The sequence below is a fragment of the Lissotriton helveticus genome, chromosome 4_2 (genome assembly GCF_964261635.1).
Source record: "Lissotriton helveticus chromosome 4_2, aLisHel1.1, whole genome shotgun sequence".
NCBI lineage: Eukaryota > Metazoa > Chordata > Amphibia > Caudata > Salamandridae > Lissotriton > Lissotriton helveticus.
Genome location: NC_136064.1, coordinates 46419036 through 46441564, shown reverse-complemented (window position 1 = coordinate 46441564; position 22529 = coordinate 46419036). Strand labels below are relative to the sequence as shown.

General features: G+C 43.5%; 1 protein-coding gene across 1 annotated transcript in view; it reads right to left on the bottom strand.

Moving 5' to 3' along the window:
- Positions 1–214: 214 nt before the first annotated feature.
- Positions 215–22529, bottom strand: part of LOC144752027 (G-protein coupled receptor 83-like) — a 101874-nt gene continuing 79559 nt past the window's right edge. The window contains exons 3-4 of the mRNA XM_078639986.1: positions 11036–11169; positions 215–1039 (exon numbers count right to left, since the gene is read on the bottom strand). Of these exons, the coding sequence (XP_078496112.1) occupies positions 418–1039; positions 11036–11169 (756 nt within the window). The 3' untranslated portion in view covers positions 215–417. The remainder of the gene's footprint in view (positions 1040–11035; positions 11170–22529) is intronic.

Genomic DNA, 22529 nt, shown 5'->3' with positions numbered 1-22529 from the left:
TTTACCCAATTTTTGTTTTGATTCAATTTTATTTTTTTACTTTGTTTTTGAACTGTACACACATTGAACATGTTCTGTGCTGGTGGAATATGTCATTTCTGGGGAAAAAAGTTCCTCTACTTTTGTTACTAAGATTCCTAAGAATCAAGGCAAACTTTGTATTTTGCTCACTTTATATTAAGCACTTAATTATCTAAGAAACTTGGGCCTCTATCCTTCTCTGTGTCTGTTTAAAAATGGAATCTACTATTTCCAGATAAACGATGAATTACTTGATCAAAGAAGTTCTACCTTGCTATGGAAAAACAAGAACAGTTTCCACTAAAATGGAATAAAAAAGACTTCTCTACAGTTCAGTCATGTACAATGAGGCCCTAATGAAACACAGCACAAGTGCACGGTTGAGCGGAAACCACCTTAGCCCATATTCACGATGGGCTCAACAATGGAAATGTCGGTCCTCCCTGAGTTGGCATTCGAGGTTGACCTGTTGCTTTTCGAGGGATTTCCGCTCTTATAGTTACAGGTCTCTGCCCAGGCATGCCTGAACGGAGGGGAGATAGCATGCAGGGCGTGGCCTTGGGCAGCGCTCTTTCGCCGACACACGCACAGGAGAGACTTGAGTTCCGTCCGGAAGCTCTCGTTCAGCCAACAGTAGATGAAGGGATTGTAGCAGGTGCTGCTCATTGCGAACCAGTGAAAGGCAAAGTAGAGCGCGTTGTTGCTGTTGATGACCTTGCTGGACATGAGCACCAGGTAGCAGTTCAAGGGGAACCAACAGACGGCAAAGACGACCACCACCAACATGAGCATCTTGAGGGTCATCTTCTTCTTACGCCGGTGCGCGTAATACTGTTCCATGGTGATGTCCCCTATGGTGTTGCGCAACCACAACTTCTTGGCCACTGTCGTGTATGTGATGGAAATAACCAGCAAGGGTAAGACGTACAGAAGTACAAAGGTTCCCAAGTCGAGGTATTTCCAGAACAGATCTGAGGGCTTGGGGAAGCTGTGCAGACAGACCATCCTCACTGTGGTGCTGGAGAAGAAAGAAAGAACATTTTAATTTGACAGATATCAAAAAGAACTCAAAAGCATGGTGAATGTAGTACTGGATTCAAATAGTTTTTACTGAATTTGGTTCACAGTCCAAAACATGGGAATACCATAAATTAAAGATTTTTTTAAAATGAAATGTAATTACTACATGCAAACACATCAGAAGATGTATTGCTTCTTCCCCATTTGTCACAGAAGTAACACAAGCCAGTCCATTGTCTTTGCAGTCTCAAGGTATATGACGTCTATGTTGAGGTTAAGACAGATAAAGGTGTCCCTTTAATGCTGCTGTGTACTTAGGGGCTTATTTACAAGCTCCTTGTGCCCCCGCTTACGGCACTATGTTCTATGTTAAAAGTGACACACTGGCAGCACAAGGGGCTTGTAAATGAGCCCCTTAATGTTTTAACATATTTTATCCTGGTTTTATTGTACTGTATTCAGTCGGATTTTCGTTCTTTTATATGCCTTGTATTATTATCTTGCTTGTATATATTTAGTATTTATGTATTTATCTTGCTCTTTTATGTAGGGGTGGGCGGAAGTCGCATAAGGGACTATCGCTGAGAGGCACGGAACCAATCTCCGTGCCTCTCCGCGATATTTCCGTAATGCAACGCCCGCCCGCCGCCCGCCTCCCGCTGACCTCCCGCCCGCCTTATTAAATTCTATGTTAAAGCATAAAATTAAACTTAAATAAAACTTACCTTACTGCGGCCGCATCCTTGCCCATCGCGACTTTATCTGCAAACTGCGCATGCGCGGGAACCTGCGCATGCGCAGTCCTCGCCAGGACTGTGCATGCGCAGGATCCCGCGCATGCGCAGTTTGCAGATGAAGCCGCGATGGACAAGGATGCGGTCACAGTAAGGTACGTTTTATTTTATGCTTTTACACAGAATTTAATAAGGCGGGCGGGAGGCTCGCGGGAGGCGGGAAGCGGGCGGGCGGCCGACTTCCATTCCACCCCTGACTGTGCGGAGATTTGCCGCAAATTTCCACCTTTTTTGCGCAAGGGCGGAAGGGCAAATCTCCGCACATTCCGTGGGCGGACAGGAGATGTCCACCTACCCCTACTTTTATGGCCTTTTAGGCTGAAATAAACATATTGACTGACTGACTAACAATTGTCACAGTAAAATCATCAAAGTTCTTTGTTTCCTACTGTTTCTCCCACAGGTATATTCTGAGGATGCCCAGATGCTGCAGGCCATGCTTCTCTCTGTAGTTGTGGGGTGGTGGCAGGAGAGGCTGCCTGGACAGCAGTGAAGCCGAGCAGGTCTGGGGCACCAGCAGCATGGCTGTAGTGCATGAGAAGCGTGCCAAGCACATTAGCACCATGTTGAGAGTCAAGGATCATGGCCATGGGCCAGGAAATGTTGTTTGATCATCTGTCCACTGCCAGCGTCCATTGCAGATTTCAACCAAAATGGGTTATTATTTATAAAGAAGGGTCTTGCCACAAATGGGTAATTAGGGATTTGAATCTAAAAATAATGTCAGAAATGTATCAAGAGTCTCTTTAAATTCTCTGTACTCCCTTAATCCAGTCACCCTCATAAACATTTCAAATCTGTCAGTTGACCAAAACAGCTTCAGAATAAAATGTTCTTCTGAAAAGAGGGTGAAAAGCTCCAGCAACAATTGGGTATTACTACCTCAGTATTGGTAGCCTGGCATGCAGTGCTGCAGTATCTACTTCTGCTAATCTGCCACAGAACTTCCCTGCTGGGAAGACGGATGTATGTCATCACAACGCATGCTTTTACTACGCATGCCTTTACAACGCAGGATTTACAATGCAAGTCGTTACAATGACTTGCGTTGGGGGGTGCTGGATAGTGGAATAGTTTAATTTACTATTCCAACTCCAGGCCCCGTGGATAGTAGGGAAGGTTTTGGACAGTAAATTAAACTATTCCCTATCCTACAGCGCCCTCCAGCGCAAGTCGTTGTAATGACTTGCGTTGTAAATCCTGCGTTGTGATGGTAGTGCGTCGTAAAAGTTGCGTTGTGATGGATGTTTCCCGGGAAGACACCGGGATCCTGTTTTCCACAGATGTTGCTGTGGGCGGTGTAGTTGCACTGGATTACTCCTGACTTTCTCCTGGATTTACATTTGCCACCTGCTCTTAGTAGGTGGCAAATGGATGTGGTGACTTCCGAGTAAGGTGAAAGGGAGGCAGGATTAGAGGAGGGATGAGGAAGCCAGATTCTAACGGGGGGAGCATCTACTCCAAATCGTAAAAAGTGCCTAGCTCGAAATGAGGAACTAAGAGGGATTGGTCATTCAAGGTCTTTGTTAAGATTGAGATAATTGATGCAGTGGTTGGTGGTGTTGGAGAGCTGCTAACTTCTGCCTCCGATTATCTTTAGTGGTGTATTTGGTTCCCTGAAGGTCTGCAATGGAAATAAGACTTCCCCATCACAAAAACAGTAGGAATGTTGCATCATTGTCCTTAAATATTCGACTATTGCATTGTAACATGACTCAAAGAGATACTGAGAGCCTCATTTATGAATATGTTATAATCTAACTCAGGAAACGTAGGCCCTGGTTCGTGTAGTGCTGAGTGACATCACTATTGCTGCTTTGAGTGCCTTACAGGGTGAATGTGGGGTACTGAAAGAAGGATTACTAGCTGCAAAACAGGGTAATCCTGGGGAGTTAAACTGAGTCACGGGATCCAGTTAAAGCTGCCAAGTGTAATAGTTGGAGGAGTTGGGTGGAAAAGGAAGGACAATGAAAGTATAATGGTAAATAATGCGGATTTACCTTGTAGATATACAGGTTCTCAAACAGTTCTGTTTCTAGAGCATTACATGCCAGTTTAATGATGTGACTAGGCAACCATGGATGTTGTGCCATGTGCATGGGCATTAGGGATCTGCTAGTTAGTAGATGGCAGACTAGTCTATTTAGGATTACTTCTTGTCTTTTAGGGCTAAGTTTAAGTGCATTTAGGTAAATATAAGTGTCGGCTGCATTACACAACTAGTAATGGCATCTAGTAATGTCTAGTTTATGTTAGAGCATATTACTCACAGGAACAATGCATATAACACAGAGTGGATTTCTGTGCTGCTTTTTAGGAACGGCTGGTTTGGACTAAAATCCATCTATCAGATGAGATGCCATGGAAGGATTAAAAAAATATGTGAGTGCAGTGGCTCCTGTCACAACACATATAAGAAAAATGAGAAAATCTCTTTGGGTAAACACACTTGCAATTTTGTCCAGGTCAGTTTCTGTAGGAGAAACCCGCTTAAGTTCACTAGGGAAGAAAGCCTGGTAATTAAAGAGGCATGCATATTTTGAAGGCGAAAGCAGCATTTTTCACAGGTTAATTCCCACTACAAGGGAAAACTGGTAATATGTGCTGTTTATTGAACCCTGTAAATTATTCCTCAGGGTGTGATGCATATTGCAACGAGTACCGGGCTCCTCGAAATATGGACCTCAGGCGGAATGACACTTTTAACAAGAGCTAAAACACTTCTTTCAAGATACTCTAAGCAAGAAATAAAGAAGTGGCATATGTTTACGAAATTATTCTTTTACAATGATATGGACAGCAACAATTTGGGGCTGATGCTAGGAATGGTTTGAGCTCAACACGCCATCTTTCTGTAATTTCTTAGCAGACTGTCTCAGAGAAGAAGTGATTATTACTAGTTGCGAATAAAGTTGAAATTCTAGTATGGAGAAAATGATGAGGCTGTCATTTCCTTTGTCTGATGAGGACGCTAAAAAATATCAAATATTATTTTTTTAAATAAAAGACTCCAGAGGGATGGACCAGCATTGTATTTCTGATCTTGCAGAAATTCCTTGTGAATTTTAAAGGCTTATTTAGACCACTGCTAAGCCATTTGGAGACAATACTGATCTTAGCAACAGGGCGGGAGCACTGTTAACACAAATGTAATGCTTGAACGCCTGCTCAGAACTTCCTTTTTCAAAGAAATAAACAATGAAGGTGAGAATTTGTTTCGATGAAACATAAAGTAAATAGTTCTGACACATAAGGATTTTTCTCCAAGGCCTGACTTTTTCCTAATTTGTTTTAGCCTGACTCTGCCATGCACACCGTGGTGCCTCAAGCTTGAATATGTAATATTATAAGTAGGACAGGGTTTGCAGTCTTCATTAGCCGGTGACCCTGTGGCAAACAAATATGCCAATGTGGAAGTTATCCATTCTCACCACAACCTTACTTGGATTCATTTAATCATAAAAGCAATCCTGCAAAAGTTATATTTTATTGACAAGATTTTTTAGACAGGCTATGCCGGTCATCCCACTTGCCGCAGATTATTACATAAGTAATTCCAGAATTCAAGATTTAGGTTTTTTTTCAAAAAGCTTTGATTCAAGGTTTTACACAATGCATGATGGCATTGCAGTTTATTACCTTGCTCGGGTAGACTTTGAAGTAAGGTGTACTACGTTGCTTCTACATTCTTTTAATGATTGCCTTTAATCGTTTTGAGAGGAAATTGGTGTATAACAAATTAGGCATTTCCAGTGTACTGCTAACCTTGTATAAACCACCAGGCAGTATTTCCAGACACATGGGGTTATCTTAAATAAAGTGGTGTCAATGATTGAATAGGTTTCAACCAAATCAGGAGTTAATCAGATATTTGCACTCATCCCTTTTGTTTAAACTGTTCATTGCTGACTTTCCAGTGGCTTTGGTGCTGTAAGGTTGGAGTTCAGACCCCTAAAGTTTTCTATGCAGTTGATATTATTCATGTGTTATTTTGGAATTACATTTTCATTCATTTGGCAAACTTTATGGCAATATTCTTTGCTAGTACAAAATCACCTAGAAATGGTTTCTGGTGGCAATTAGATGGGCTATGGAGATTAGTATAATTACTTTGGGATTACAATAAATAGTAAAGTAAAATGGTCACCCGAATCTAAAGTAAAAACGTATTCTGCAGCTGCCTCTATAAAAGGTCTAAGCCTAACCAAAAAAACAAGTATGGGTTCTTGTTAGAAGAGTCTTTCATAGATAGTCTATATTTTCGGTTTCCAACAAGTAGCTCGGGAGCTATTGCGAGCTCATCAAAACCCTTGACGTAGCTCCACAGAGTGATGCTCAGCCCAGTACATTATTCAGAGGGGGGTATGCACGTTATAGAAGGCTGCACTGCTCATCTCAAGACCCTTAGAGTGACATCCAGCCAAAATAGTGTAAGGGCCTCTTGCCAACACACAGACACACATCTATGAGCCAGCAAAGTGACCATCTTTAGACACTCTTAATCTAGCAAAATCACACGGAGATTGCACATGTCGTAGGCCCCACTCTCTCAGTCACACTATGTTTGTGAACAATGGGCCAGAAAAGAAGAATGCGGGCAGTAGCCACAGTAGGAGGTGGACCCGAGTCATATACGCGTGAACTGGTAGGAGCGGGATAGAAAGTGTGTGGGTTGGTTGCATGATCAGCCTAGGAGCTGTAGAGAGCAGTGGCTAGATCCAGAGCTGAGATTCACTTCCAGGCCCCACTGTGCATACATCTTTGTGCGTCTATGCATGTGTGGACATTTCTGTGTGTGTCCTTCTGGGTGTGTGTGTTTGGCATTGTGTATCTCCCGGATGAATATTATTGGTTACTGGAAACAATGGTTAGTGTCATGGACCAAAACAAGTTGATGTTGCTCCCCTTCATATGGGGTTGCAACTCTAGCACTATTGTGTCAGTTCATGGTATGGTAGTGGCTCTTGCATAATAGTTTTCATCCTTGACGTATATTGGTCTATTTGTGCATACTCTAAGCCATCATTAACATATTGAATAATGTGTAATGTAATAGTTTATTGTTTTTAATTAAAACTTTTACAATTTCCATGTAGAAAGTGGCGTAGCAGCAAAGTTCATTTTCAAGAACGGATTTATTTTTACCACATGTCATAAAACTTTTATAAATTATGTGACCATACATAGAGCAATTGTGAGTAATTATTAGCACGGACTGTGAATAAAAAAACAAAGCTCAGATCTAGGAGAGAGTCTGTTCAGTGGTTGGTTGATTTGTAAACAATGACAATGGTAAGTTGCTATTGGCTGTCCTGCTTAAGCGTGAACCTCCTAGTGAGGGGCGACCTGAAAATATGGTTTACGCTGTAATGTGATCCTTTAACAGGCATTTGGATGCAGTAATAAAGTATTCCTGTCGGTTGATGACAGAGCTTTTGCCCCTGCCGCTTCCATAAATTGAACAAAGCGACAAGCAAATTGAGGGCATGACTGACTAAATGTTGCCCTCCTTGGCATAATAATTGCCATTACTGCTGTATTTTTGGCATCCTGGTCATTGTGGTGTTCATCCTTGGCACGGTGGTGTTTCTCATACAATGGAGAGCATTATTGGCAGATTAGAGGAATCCTCTGCATCATGGTATGTAATCGTAATGCCTGTACATTTGAAGTAGATTCTGTTTATGTAAAGCCTTTCTACACTTGGATGTTTGGGTCTGCATATTTACTAAAAATGAAACCTTGTATTTTGAAGGCAACATTATGTTATTTTCATAATGGAAAATTGAGTCTGTTTGCCTAAGATGGAAGATGTATTTGGTAGAAAAATGTGCTTATTTTCAGAAACTGATATGCTGAAGAAGACAAAATGGCTGTATTTGCAAGACATATTTAAAGCTGGTAGTTGTACTGTCATAAAATCTGTTGGCAGCTCAGGGTGATTTTCCTTGGGCAGAAGTAGCTCTCAGTATTGAAAAGGCCATAGAACCTGTCCCATAGTGTTAAAATGGATCCAGCTTTTGTACAGTGAGTTCCAATTTGGAAAATGGAACCTGGACTGTCTGGAAGCATTTATTTGTAAATTAGCATCAGCCATTAGGACTATGGGGCAGATTTACAAGTCCCTTGCGCCTCTTTTAGGCTGCCGTTGCATCACTTTTGTGACGCAGCGGCAGCACAAAACCAGCGCCATGCTGTGTGGTATTTACAACGTGACGCATCTGGGAGATGCGTCACATTGTAAAGCCCTGCGCCAGAAGTAGGCGTTCCTGCGCAGGGGGGGCTCGTTCCGGTGCAGGAACGCCTCCTAAAAGTGGCTGAGTGAAATCTACAAGATGTCACTCAGTCACTTTTGAGCCCATGCAGCGTCAAAACCCTGCACCGCCTTTACGGCACAGATGCATCACGCAAAACAGGCTCTTTGGAGTCAAAAGTTATAATTAAACAAACTCATATTCAAACTCGCAATGAAATCCCCCCCAAAAATCACAAAGACAATTAGGCTGACACTTTGGAGACAATACCCAGGAGAGGGCATAATTCTCTGTAAATGGGAACTATCATGGCCTAAAACTAATTGCCGACCTCAAAAGTAGTACATCCTTGTTATGGTTGACACACAGAGATGGATGTACGTCATGACAACGCAGGCTTTTACACAGCGCTGCCATTGAACGCATCCATTACAACGCAAGTCGTTACAACGACTTGCGCTGTAGGCGCTGGATTTTGGAATAGTATGATTTACTATTCCAACTCCAGCCTACGCAACAGTAGGGAAGGTGTTGGAATAGTAAATCTACCATTCCTTAGTCTCTAGCGCCATCAAGCGCAAGTCGTTGTTACAACTTGCGTTGTAATGGCAGTGTGGTGTAAAGCCCGCGTTGTCATGGCTGTCTCCCCACAGAGACCATTAGTTGCATTTTGCTTACATCCTCCAAGTAAAGGATTCCCTTATTACTTACCAGTCGCACCACCAGATGCAGAAGGGCTAACAACAAAGTCCCACGACCGCCCAAAAGTAACTGGAGATGCTGCCATACAAAGGTCCCAGATCCCCAGGGCACACACCCCCAGGAGTGCAGGCACCGCACAACCAGCCAGCCTGGAGAGGGCTCCAAGAAGTGCAATCAAAGCAGCCAAGGCAATGCAGAACCAAGTCACACAGCAACCCCAAGAAATGCACACATGGACAAGGGTGCCGGAAAGCGCATCAGTCAAGCGGGGCGGACAAGAATCCAACCTCACCGATGTCCACAGAGAGACCCAAAAACCCAGCCATCTGAGCCTGGGACCAGCCAGTAGAGACAGGAGAAAGAACCCTCTGAGGGCCACCAAAAAGGCCTGCCGAAGAGCAGCCCAGGAGAAGGAGCAACAGCCTGCAAACACCCAGACCAGGGACCGAGGCCAGAAAAAGAGAAAGCAGAGGCCCACAGGAAGGTATGCCACAGGTAACACCCAACCCAGTAGCAGTGCAACAACCAACCATCCAGGAAGGAAATGGAGCAGACGCAGACGGCCCAAGCCCAGCCCAAAGGGCCGGAAGGAGAAAACCCCCCACCAGCCCACAAACCTCCAGAAACAGGAGCAAGGAGGCCCCCCAACACTGCGCCTTCCCAACCAGTCTTGGAAAAGATCGACCCAGGGGCCATGAAACAACTACACCCCAGGAAATTCCAACTTAAGCAAGGCAACGGCTCAGACTGTGCTGAAATCCAAGATTGAACCAGGGACCTTTAGAACGTCAGTCTAACACTCTCCCAACAGAGCTACTTCAGCCAGCCTGGTGACACCCTTCATGGGAAAGAGACACGTATACCACCGCCAGCCATATCCAAAGCCACACAGGCACCATACCACAGAAGTGACCAGGAAGCCTGGGCACAAGATGCACATGACACCAAGAAATGGAGGGGAAGCCAGAACACCCATATGGCAAACCCTTAAAAGGCGATCCACAAGCATCCAATGCCCACAATGGCTGGGACTGGATGTACCCCCAGGAGGCAAGGCCCAAAAACCCCAAGCCAGGGAGCACCCAGAACCTGGAGACATAGGCAGAGAATGCACAGCCAACATGTAAGGCACAGCCCAACCTAAAAAGAGCACAAATATGGACAGTGAGGCAACAGAAAAATGCATGCAGACGTCAAAGCTGCCCAAGGGAGACCCAGGCCACAGAACAACCCGCTGCTCAACCCAACAAGAGATCAGAGGCTACGGCGGAGGAACAGCCCAGAAACGGACACATACAGTCAAAGTAACCATAGGGCAACGGATGCCCCTAAGGGAAAAAGGCAACCAAGCAAGAAGCGCCGCGAGCACAGCCTTTACCCACCACAAGTGCACCCCCAAGCCCAACTCCACTGTGAAAAACAGGCCTCTGCAATGCGCCTTCCACCCAGCCCAGCCACCAGGAAGACGCAACCCAGAACTGCCCTGTAGTCCCGGCGCCAGCCACAAAGGGCCGACAATCCCACTACCGCCTCCCGGCAAAGCCCAGCAGGCTGGGAGGCACGTGGAGGCACCGTCGGGGTGAGCCCAGCCGTCAGACGGGCAACCCAAGGGAGAAAAACAGAAGAGTGCCACTCCAGTCCAGCAGGAGCAGCACCCAGCACACCTCGCCCCATTCTGTCTGCAGACAGAAAAAAGAACAGAACAAATGCTGGGTAAGTACTGGTTATGCACTCCCGGTGGGAAGGGGTGGGAAAGAGGGTCCCAGCATTCCTTTTGTTCTTTTTTCTGTCTGGAAGATGGTTATCTCCACATGTCATCAATGGGACGAGGACTGGATAATAGCTGTTTACGTCTTAGATCTAGTTGTTACAAAGTCAATATCCCACACTACTAATACTTCCTCCCAATTACACAATAAGAAAATAGCTGAAGCAGAATATTGTGTAGGGCCTTAACAAGTGCAATCAGTATTTTGCTCAAGGTCTCTTGCATTTTAATATTAGATTGAAAGGAATGCTAGCTTAGGAGTGGGAAGGAGGTCTCTGAAGTGAGCAAAAGGACAAGCACAAGTATGAGAAAGAAGGAACAGAAACAAGAAGAAACGGACAGAAGGGATGACCAATAAGGGATAATGTCAAATACAGACTGCACAATGAATAAGGCAGAAAGGCATTGGTTGATTCAAAACCGAAAACAGATTGCAAGAGATTTAAATAAATTGCACTGAGGTGCCTTCATCTTACCCTATGCAAAATTGCTCAAGTTTCTGATACACCGCATGCGGCATAGAGAAGCAGCTCGCCATCACCCAGATGATGATAATGCAGATGACGCCCTTGACGGTGGACATCCGAGGTTTCAGCGGGTGCATGATCACCTAAAATTAAGGCAAAAGTTGTTAGCACCTCAGGTTAGGATGACTTGCACTTTATCTTCTACGGCAGTGACTCAGCTGTTTAAGGCAAAATTTGCAATGGTAGAGTCAACTTTACATATTTTTGCACTAGATGGTAAATTTCCAGCATCTTAACTTGCTTTAGTAGCAGGAAGGGGATGTGATTAATTCTCAAGTATGTCATACACCTGTGGATGCAGATTTTCAAATATTATGGCCACAACTTCACCATCCTATTCCACCATGAAACACATTAATGGTTGTGTAGAGTGGTTTTTACACAAGTAATTGTAAGTGCAAAATCCCATCAAGTTTTCCACACCCAGCAATATGGCATCCAGTATTGACTTTTCCAGTAACATTTCTTACCTGCTAAAATCAGGTGGAATATGCTATTGCTGAAAAGGCCCAGAAAAGAGGAAAATCATGAGGCAAGCAAACCTCTAATCCCTGGTGCTACTTGTTATTCCCCATTCTGGGACAAAACTTGCAGTAAAGAGGTACTAACACCTGGAATCAGTATGCCTTGTCTGATATTACCATCCATTTTTACAAGATAATTTATAGTGGGTTCCTAAAGGGGCTACAACATTGAATCACTGTCAATTCTAACTAAACTCATCTACAAGGCCCTTCATTCGGCATCCTCATACTACAGCTTCATTGCTTTCCCAATGCACCCTGCCTGTGTTTTCCTTACACTGACATCTTGCCCAAACATTCAGCTCTTTTGTCTCCCTCTCCCAAAGCTTCCTCTACCCTCTTTTAATCATGCTGATACAAATCTCGGAAATAATGTGCCACTCTCTATTTATAAGTATCCCCTGGTGAACTTTCCCCTAAATCATTTCTCAGAAGTATTGTCTTTCAGCAAGACATTTGTCTCTGAAAGTAAAGTCTTAAAGTAAAGTCCTTGCCCAACACTTAGATTCTCACAATGCACAACTCCTGCTAACATCTCCACTTAGTCCATCCAAGATAGTTTCTTCTCAACCTCGACTCCTGCTGGTATCTCCCTTTACTTGTGAATGTAAGATATATATACCCGCAGTTGTCACCAGACTATTGTGTGAGAATCACTAGCGAGGGGATTTGGCTCCAACCACACGTTGAGAGCCAGGAGTAAATGCTTTGATTGAGCAGAAGTTGTGTGCTTCCACAAAAAGGTGCTCGCCCTCCATGCAGCTGTGATCATTTTGTTTATTTATAATAATAATATAATAATCCACATTTGTAAAGCGCAAAATCACCCGTAAAGGTCTCTAAGCGCTGGGGGCCGTCGGGAAGATTAAGCGAGCTATTGCCCAGAGTCACATGGTGCTGGGCTAACCTGCCGCCGGAGCCGGGGATCGAACCGTGATCCCCAGATTCCAGCGTCAGTCGCCCTGGCCGCGGCGCCACACCTCTCCCTCTATCCAACTGCTTAAGCTTGAACTATCAGGGGCGCACACATGACATTGGAATGCTATTACAGTGTCTTAGATAATTAGATAGTTTGTGTTGTTTTCCTTTGGCAGCAGGACAGAAGGGAGGAGGGGGTGGTGTGGCGCAGTAGCCAGAGCGGCTGACTCCGTAGTGTGGGGCTCATGGTTTGATCTCTGGCGCCAGTGGAGGCGCAGCTGAGCATCAAGTGACTCTGGACAAAAACTCACTAAATCTCCCCAAACACCCTCCCAACATCTGGATAACCTTAAGAGTGATAAGTTAGCGCCTAACAAATGTTGAATTCTTATTATTATTATTATTATTATTATTATTATTTTTATTATTATTATTATTATTATTATTATTATTATTATTATTATAACCTACATGGATTTTTAGATCTGGCTTGACAGTGCAACTGTCACCTGACAGTGTAACTCACACTAATATTATTCTACAGTTCTTTGCCTCCACACAAATACAAAACTATTCCAATCCTATTTACTTGTAATGCTTCACATTACCCTACAACATTCCTTTAAAGTCAGACTTATGGGGATTCTCAATGCTTTTTCATGTTCAGATATCACCAAGGCAAGTTTGTGCAATTGCACATAATTTCAGGTAATTTTCACAAAAGTTAAAAAATATTTAATTTGCACACCTGTAGTCTAACCTTACCACATTTAAAATCCTGTTGGCATTGATATTCATTATTATGAATGTAGCAAACTTTCTAACCTTAAGAAGTTGGCCAATTTTCCACAATTTCAATACATTAACGTTGGCTAAAATTTCATACACACAACAAAACACCTCAAAATGTTTTCTGAAGTATTTTCACTTGCTACTTATTTGTTAAAAAATCAAATCTTTTTGCAGTTGATACCGATTTTTTTTTAACTTAACTAGTTATTATACTACTGTTTTTGTTCTATAAACCACGACAAAATAAGCCTCATATAACTAACGTTCCTGTCACTGAATGACACACAGATAATCATGTTGACTTCTTCTGTGGCCTGTATCCTCATCCCAGGGTTATGCAAAGTTATTTTAAAATGCCTTCCTTTAACAGGTCTGAGTCATTTTTATCACTTTCAATAATGGCTGCATGGATACCCCAGATTTGCTGTGATAATTAAACAATATGTGAGCAACACCAGCCTTTTCCGAAAATAGCATTCTATTTCAGACTTTTTTTCATGTGCTGGTGTCATTAGTCACCTTCTATATCCAACACAGACATCAGACTCCAATCACCATTAATTATGGGTATGTATACTTGATTAATTTTGATTGGATGGGCTTTATTTGTGAACGTTGAGATATTTTGGGGCATATGTACAAGACCCTAGAGCCACCGGAGGAACACTTTTGTTGACGCTTCGGTGGCGGTATGCCCTGCACCATATTTACAAAGTGGCGTTAAGCCACTTTTTTGTGGCTTCATGGCGCTTTGTAAATATTATACCCTTTCACACAGGTATCTGTATGAAAGCAGAATGCAATGGGTGTTGCTTTGGGTGTTCCACTGCAATACCCATTGCTTTTTTTACGCTGCTCCAGATTTGCAAGCAGGTGTAAATCTGTAGCATCGGCAACAACTAACACCATGCAAGAGCAGGTGTTAGTTAGAATGGCGTACCAGGAGAAATGCCTATATTTCTCCTCATATTTGCTTTTTCTATGGGTGTTGCATCCTGCAGCACACATAGAAAGAGCAACAAGTCATTAATTATTGTTTATGTGCAGGAAGTTGTCCCTTCCTGCACACAAAAAATATTTAAATAATGATGATTTGCTACTTCTATGTGTGCTGCAAAGTGCAGCACACATAGAAGTAACAAACAGCAATTATGGGACGCCTTCCTGCATATACAAATGCATTCCCTGCAATGCAGGCACCTTTATATTATTCTGCAAGGGTGCCAGCATTGGCGCTAGGCAGCTAAATTTAGCACCATCACTAGGGAAACCACAGGTGTGGGCTGTATTGTAGTAATTAAGGTGCATCCCTGCAGTTTAAAAATGTCGGAGCACAGCGCTGCCAAATTTGGTGCACCTCCACGCTCCAACATTTTCTAGTAAATATGCCCCTTTATGTTAGCTGGTGCATACCATCATCGGGCACCTGAAAGAAGTAGTCATCTATTTTCAAAATCACTTCTGCACATTACAGGTGAATTTGTGAATGTAAAATTACGGTTGACAATCTAGATAAGTGCATTTTAAATCACAATTCACTCAGAGCAAACAGTTGTGAATGAAAGTGGTGTGCAGTCACTCATGGTTGCAAGACACTGACTGATTATTGTCTCGTCGGGTACATCAGCACACATTTCTAAAGAGGAATGCGGTCCATGGAGGACAGCATTTAAAGTTGGTGTTAATGTAGCGTACAGAGGCTTACTGGCCTGAGTATACCCCCCACAATAACTTCCTTATTGTGTCACTGGTTGTGAAGTTGTGAGCCCTGCCTTTTGAATATACATTGGATGCACTATCGAAGGATCGTGAAACAAAAATTAAACACAAATGTCTCTTGCGACCCTGCATCCTCCATCCCTGCAAATCCCATCGTAGCTTAAGACAATGCAGGGTATACATACTCAAGCTGGAAGGCAGCTCTCTGTAAAGGTTTCTTAATCAATCTTTATTTGTATAGCAAAGCACTATCACACCTAAGGGTATCTGGGCCCTGAGGATGCCGTGTCTCCAGGATGCCGTGTCTCCATCAAAATGCCAGGTCTTGAGTTTCTTTTCTGAAGTCAGCCAGGGAGGGTGCTGTATATGTGTAATTAGTCTTTTGTAACATATTTGTCACGTTCTGTATATAAATGTCATGTTTTTTCCTCTTTTTCAAATATTTTGTGTTGTGTATATATGGTGAAGAAATACTAAACAGCAAAAAAATAGATAAAATATGATAAAATGAAATAAATACAGTAGTTGGGTGGAGATTCTGACATAGAGAGTATTGCCATAGTCGAGACGGCTGATGACAAGCCTCTGCCTGACAGTCTTTCTGATGTTGATGAGGATCAATCTGAAGAGTCTGCAGAGCATGTGGATGGTGTGGAACCAGGAGGAGGTGACTGTGTTGACTTGTCGCTTCATGGTAAGTTGGCTGTCGAGGATGATGCCGAGGTTGCGTGCATGGTCTGTTGGCATGGGTGCTGTTTCGAGTTCTGCCCACCACCAGCTGTGGTCCCATACAGAGGTGTTTTTTTCCAAAGATCAGTACTTCTGTTTTGCCAGAATTGAGTTTGAGGCATCTGACTCTCATCCATTTTGCCACATTGGTCATGGCATTGCAGAAGTTGGTGGGCGATAGGATTAGTTGAGTGTTATCTGCATAGGAGACTATGTTGAGTCCATGTCTGTCAGTGTGGTCATGTAGATGTTGAACGGGGGGCTGAAGGGCCATGGGGCTGCTTAAAAAATGATGTTCTTGGGTGTGGAGGTGAGGGGATGCAGTTGGATGCTCTGTGTGCATCCTGAAAGGAAAGAAGCATTCCACTTGAGGGTGTTGTGCTATATGCCGATGTTGTGGAGTCTGACGATGAGGGTGTGGTGGGAGAGAGTGTTGAATGCAGCAGATACGTCAAGGAGGATCAGGGCCTCATTTTCTTCATGATCGAGGAGAGTTCTGATGTCGCTGTGTCGGCAATCAGTGTGGTCTCAGTGCTTTGCCTTGTACGAAATCCTGATTGTGAGGCCTCAAGTAGGTGGTTTTGTTCCAGGTATTCAGTGAACAATTGATTGATAGTTTTCTTAAGTACTTTGGCTGGGTTGGGGAGCAGGGAGATTAGCTGGTTATTTTTGAGGTTGCTGGGGTTGGCAGAGGGCTTCGTTAGGAGGGGTCTGACCTCTGTGTGTTTCCATATGTCTGGGAAGGTTGCTGCAGAAAATGGAGGTGTTAGGATGCAGGTGAGTTCGGTGCTGATTAGGTTGGCTTTGAGGTTGAAGAGATGGTGGGGACAGAGGTCGTTGGGTGCCCAGGAACGGATGGACTACATGATGGCTGTGGTGGTCTGGGTGGTGAGCGGGGAACGGGTGGTTATCGTTCAGCTGGTGTTCGCTGGTTGGTTGAGGTTGTCCTGGCTCTGAGAAGGGGGGTGTTGGGAGTCAAAGCTGTTATAGAGAGTGCCAATATCACCGTGGAAGAAATCTGAGAGGGTGTCACAGAGTTCTTGAGAGGGTTGGATTGTGTTCTTCCTGGCTGTCGGGTTGGAGCATTGCTGGACAATTTTGCAGAGTCACAGGAAAACTCTGCAGAATTCTGTGGATTTCCGTGGGTGGGCAGAGTATTGTTCAGACACCCCTAGCCACACAATGCTGCGCAGGCGTGACTTGCGTTGACTCACCACAGTTGTAAAACCATGTGTTGTGTTCTTACTGTAGCATTTCAAAGACCCTTCAGCATGCCTACCTTTCAAAAGTTGCCTCGGCGCTGCCGGTCCACTAAGGCAGAACTCCACTTTAGGAATTGGACTATCGGAATGGACGAGTGGGTGGGTCTGCACTTTGCTGTCACCTTGTCGGCCTCTGTTGGTTTGGTTTTCTTTTGAACGCAGAGCCCGGCTGATGCGGCAATGTCCAACTTCTTGCACTGTGCTCAAGCAGCCTGGGGCTTGTCTGCCCATTATAAAACACTGCAGCTCACTGTCGAGTGTCGAACTTGAAGCCTGCCTCCCTCCGAATAATCAGACCAGAGCAGCAGCATGCCGAGTCAAGCTGCTTTGACTGTTCACTAGCCTCTTGTTTGTCTTCACTTTAGGATAGCCTGGGATGAAGGATGTTAGTTCAGACACATTTGTCAGTGAGTGGCATGTGCTGGGAACAAGTTCTCTGTGACAAAAGGAGTGCTTATGTCCTACTTTTTCCTTTCTTTTCTTTCTTCTGTTTTCCTCACCACTGCTTAGGTTTCTGGGTTGATAACAGCATTCGATTTTTTGCCTTACTACGCCAGTTCAAGATGGCGATGACTGCTTATGTTTAAGTCCTCTATAACTGCTTTCATCCTCTTTCATTCACTGACATTACTTGCAGATTAAACTAATGCAGACACCATGGCAAGCTAAGAGGGAGAGGGAAGAGGACTGACACTGCAATGGGTAGGAGCACTGGGCATTTTCAATCTTAGGTATGTTTAAATATTTGGCTTGACATTATCACCTTCGTACCTCAGTTACACGAGACATTTTACGGGTTCGGTATTGATGTAATGTTTGTTCACAGGCACTTTTATGGGGTACGGCTCACTTGGCGGTGTGGTTTGAACTTTATTTAATATTTACTTGGGAAAGAGAAAGGTGAATTTCTAAACTTAAAGCATGTTACAACATTTGTGGGCATATTATCAACGCCCTTATTAATTCCCGTAGAAGCCCATGTTAACATCAGAACATGGGCTTCCAAGGGAATTAACAAGGATGTATTATCAAGCCCATTATTGCCGTTTTATCGTCAGTTTCCTGCCGATAAAACAGCGATAATTTTAACACCGATCCTTGATAATATGCCCCAAGGTTTGTAATTCTGTAGTTCGTGATGTTTAATATATTGAAGACTGAACAGTTGTGTTGGCCAGTAAGAATGATTTGCATACACCTTTACAGTTAAACACCAGAAATCTGCTGAAGTTTCAGGTTGTTTCAGGTTGTATGGTGCTGAGGGCTTTCTGGCTCCACCAGAAAGTATGCACCAGCATTGTCTGGCATGTGAGGTGGCAGGACATTAGTACCATGAATGATCTATCCTGAGCGCGAAAGGGGTTTCATCCAATGCCTACCAATAAACCGGGTGGGCAGTGTGTTATTTCATTAATTAGGGTTGCAACTGCTGTATGTGGGAAAGAGAAAAACTGTGCAAACTGTATGAACCTTCTTTGCAAAGGCTACTTAGGGTTGCATCGCCTATGCTGTTTGTGCATTGGTTTGTACATTCTGATCTTGTGCCTTTATGCATTTAAGAACTGGCACATCTAGCCATAGCCCGTGTGCATGATGGATATTCCCATAGGGGCCGTACACACATTTGCTTAGTCTGTGTCTACTTTCACTTCCGTGAAATAAATCTTATAGCTATGCAAATAGCTTTCATATCTGAGCCTAATATAGACAGATTTGGCCGCTTGTGAAAATGGAGTATTTCAGTATGTGGTCCCTTCCAGGTAATGCAAAATGTTGGGGTTCCTGAAGTATGTGACTCTTTAGTCTCCCATACCAAACTGATATTCATTGGTCATGGGTAAATGGGACTTCCTTGGAGGGTTGAGGAGCCCTAGACGCTTTGTCCCCTCCACCATCCTCACTTCAAGGGGTCCGGGGCCAATTAAACTCTTCTTCCACTATGGAGACCGTGTGTGCAGCTCTAGCAACCACAATGTTATATCCCACATCAGACAGCAACTGAGCGCCAACGCAGGCACCCTTGCATCATGATGCAAGGGTGCCTGTGTTGTTGGCACAATTTTTTTGTGGAGGAAGGGACACCTGCACAGAAACAATTAAAGAAGGTGTTTCTACATATGCTGGAGAATTCCGTACACATGGAAAGAGAAAAAAACTAGGATAAATGGCAACATTTCTCTTCGTTACACCTGCTTTGGGAAAGCGTTAGATTTACTCTATGTTGTAAATCTGGGGCAGTGTCAAAAACCATGGATATTGCTTGTCAACACCCACAGCAACACTCATGAAAGGCCCCTTCTACGCAGAGTAAGACATTGTCTTACTCCATATTTACAAGTCCAGGAAAAGCCACCCTGTGTGGCCTTGTAAATACGGGCCCGCACACTGCGGCTCTGGAGCGTTACAAAAGTGAAGCTCCAGCAGCGCAAAAGTGCCTCAGGGACATTGTAAATATGCCCCTCCGTATGCCTATCACAAACTTGTGACGGAACTTTGTGAATGGGGTAGTTTGCCCTGGCGTGATGCCTGAGCCGCTCTTCCGAATGGGTGACATTTGTCTCGCTGTAAACATCCATTTTTGTTGACTTTTCTGACAAATACATCACGATTGACTCAATAAGATACAATTTCAAAAGTGCAAAAACATGTCGAGGCTGTCTTGTAGGAAATAGCTAGACCTGCGACAGCTTATTGAGGACAAGGGTGAGGACGCAGGCAGAACATTAAGAGCAGTTGCCATGGCAATGTTTTGCTTTGCTGTTGCGAGGCACCACTCAAGAATCTGATCTCTGCTGCAATGATTCCAGATAATAGTTTCCTTATCCTTTAATATTTAAAAATGCAGTTTATTCCAAAAACCATTGCAAACTCCTTCTGCTCAAAATGTGACTTTGCCATCATATTATGCATATACCAATTGATTTCACTCAAATTCAAGGTGAATGCCTGCTCAAGAAACATTTCGATTACTTAAAAGTACCATCACCCTTTTAAGGACTACATGAACGCGTGTCAACTAGCTGTAGATATCAATTCTTGCACTACTATCTCAACTGCCTCTTTACTTGAGAAGAAAGTAGGGGAAATCTGCAATTTAACTTTAAGAAGTCCCATATACATTTTGCAGCAATGTATTAGTTTACATTTTACCAATTATTACTTTTGTTGATTATTTCTTTCTGTGTGTCCACTGGTACATTTATTAAGCATGCACTGCTGAGTGTCCCTTTTCAAATACATAATATATGAGATAAAGTACCCCCACCACGCATTGTAAGGAAACTGCAAATCACAGAGGAGTTCTGTGACCATACAGGTGAAAAAGACCGAAGGCTGTGTTCCTTTATAAGGAGAAGATTACTCTCTTTGGGGTGCATTTCCTGACATCTGCCCCACCCCAACTGATATTGTTGCCACATCGATCAGATGCCGTCATAGTCTCTTACCAAGTGTTAAGAATCTGTGCTTCCTACACTTTAAGGCTTTGAGATCCATCATCTACACCGATGGAGCAGAGATCCACCAGGCATATTTCTCTTCACACGTGGACCATTGTCTGTTGACCTATTTTCATTTGATTGATCCATTATTACAACCCTTCTATTTGGTTCCCGACTCCATGTGCTCTGAGGCTGCTGTGCAGTGGCATTCAGTGCATTAAATAAAAGAACTAAGTGCATGAATACCCACCTGTGATATGCATTCACTATACACATTCTATAGACTTTCTCAAGAAAATGTAAGGATAAACTAGGCCAAGGGAATGTTATAAGAACATTGCAAGTCACAGAGGAGAATCACAACCAAAGGCCAGGTTCTTTTGTAGGGTCACAAAGATGTCCAGCACAGAGTAGTTTTATAACTACAAACATGGGAGCAGATTTACATGCCCCCTGCTCCACCAGTACGATACTTTTTGTGACGTACTGGTGGTGATTTTGACTGCTCCATATTTACAAGGACAGGAAAAGCCACACTGCGTGGCTTTTCCTGTCCTTGTAAATATGGCCCCTTTACATGCAGCACTTTGCGTGAAAGGCGAGTTCCATGGGTGTTGCTGTGGGTGTTCCCACGGAGACGTAGGGAGGCACAATGAGGAGAAATGTATTTATTTCTCCTTTCCTCTTTCAATGCGTGCTGCTTTCTACAAAGAGGAAAATGCCTGTAGTGAATGTTTTTGTGCAGGAAGGTACTCCATCCTGCACAAAAACAATCTCCCCATGACGCAGGCATTCTTGCACCATGGTGCAAGGGTGCCTGCGCCGGCGTATTGCAGCAGTTTGTGCGCCAGCACAGGGGAGAGCACAGGAATGTGACATATTATTGGAAATATGTTGCATTCCTGTGCTTTGGAACTGCTGCAGGTTGTTCAGCCAAAGGGCTTGCGCTGCCCCGCTGTGGCACTTCCTCGTAAATCTGCCAGATGGATTTGAAGCACCATTATTCTTTCTCTAAAACCTCTTTCAAATTCGTGGCTTCTTGCTGTAAAATCTGTACAGTGAAAATAAATGTGTCAATATGTACTTTGTAATTCAATACAAGCACATATTTCATGAATGTAATGCAGAGTGGCTTTTCACTCTGAGTGATGTCAGTAGACATATGTGGTCTGATTTAGAGTTTGGCTGACAGGTCACACCGTCACAAATATGGTGTATATCCCGTCCACCTTCAGACATAATGCACTTGTAATGAGGTGGGGTGGGTGTCCACCACATGTGTAATGGACTAACCCAGCCGCCAACCCTTAAATGTCAAGTGGAATTAATGGTTACAGAGAAGCAGTAATAATAGTAATAACTTGAAATTCCTATATCCTTTCATACCATAGTTTCAGTTACACATAAGTGGTGCAGTTAACAGGCATTAATATTACCCTAATTTGATGGCACTCAGTTAACCGACTCCAGAAAGATTAAAGGTTGAACTGATCTTGCCGTGATTCACAGTCTTGAGGCCTGATTTATAAAGGCAACTTACACTCTTGAGCAAGTTTACACTTTCAGTGCGTTTACAGCTTTTTGGTTTTCACAAACTGCACTATTGTAATAACTTACACTTTTAAAGTAACTTACACTTTTGCAGTAAGTCCAGAGGTAGGGACTTACTATACAAGTGCAAGTTGTGAATACTGAAAAGTAGTACACTTACTAAAAAGTGTAAGTTACTACAAAAATGCAGTTTGTGAATTGCACTTTGTAGTAAGATTTGTAGTACACTGTGGTGCTACAAAATGTACTACAAATTTTAGCTTGTGAATCATGCCAATGGTCTGCAAGACAAAAGACACAAAATTGATGGACGCAATGCATAACAAATCAAATCATTCACCCCAAGTCAAGAGATCTGGGTTAAATCCATCATTCTTTTGCTCACCATGCCACCCCAGTATAGACCTGGCCATATGCAAATCGGTCTTGACCCTGTGCTTCATGGGAACAGTCCAGCCCAAACTCCCAAGCCAGGTACTCCTTGGACTGGAAACAAGTACGCTAGGAA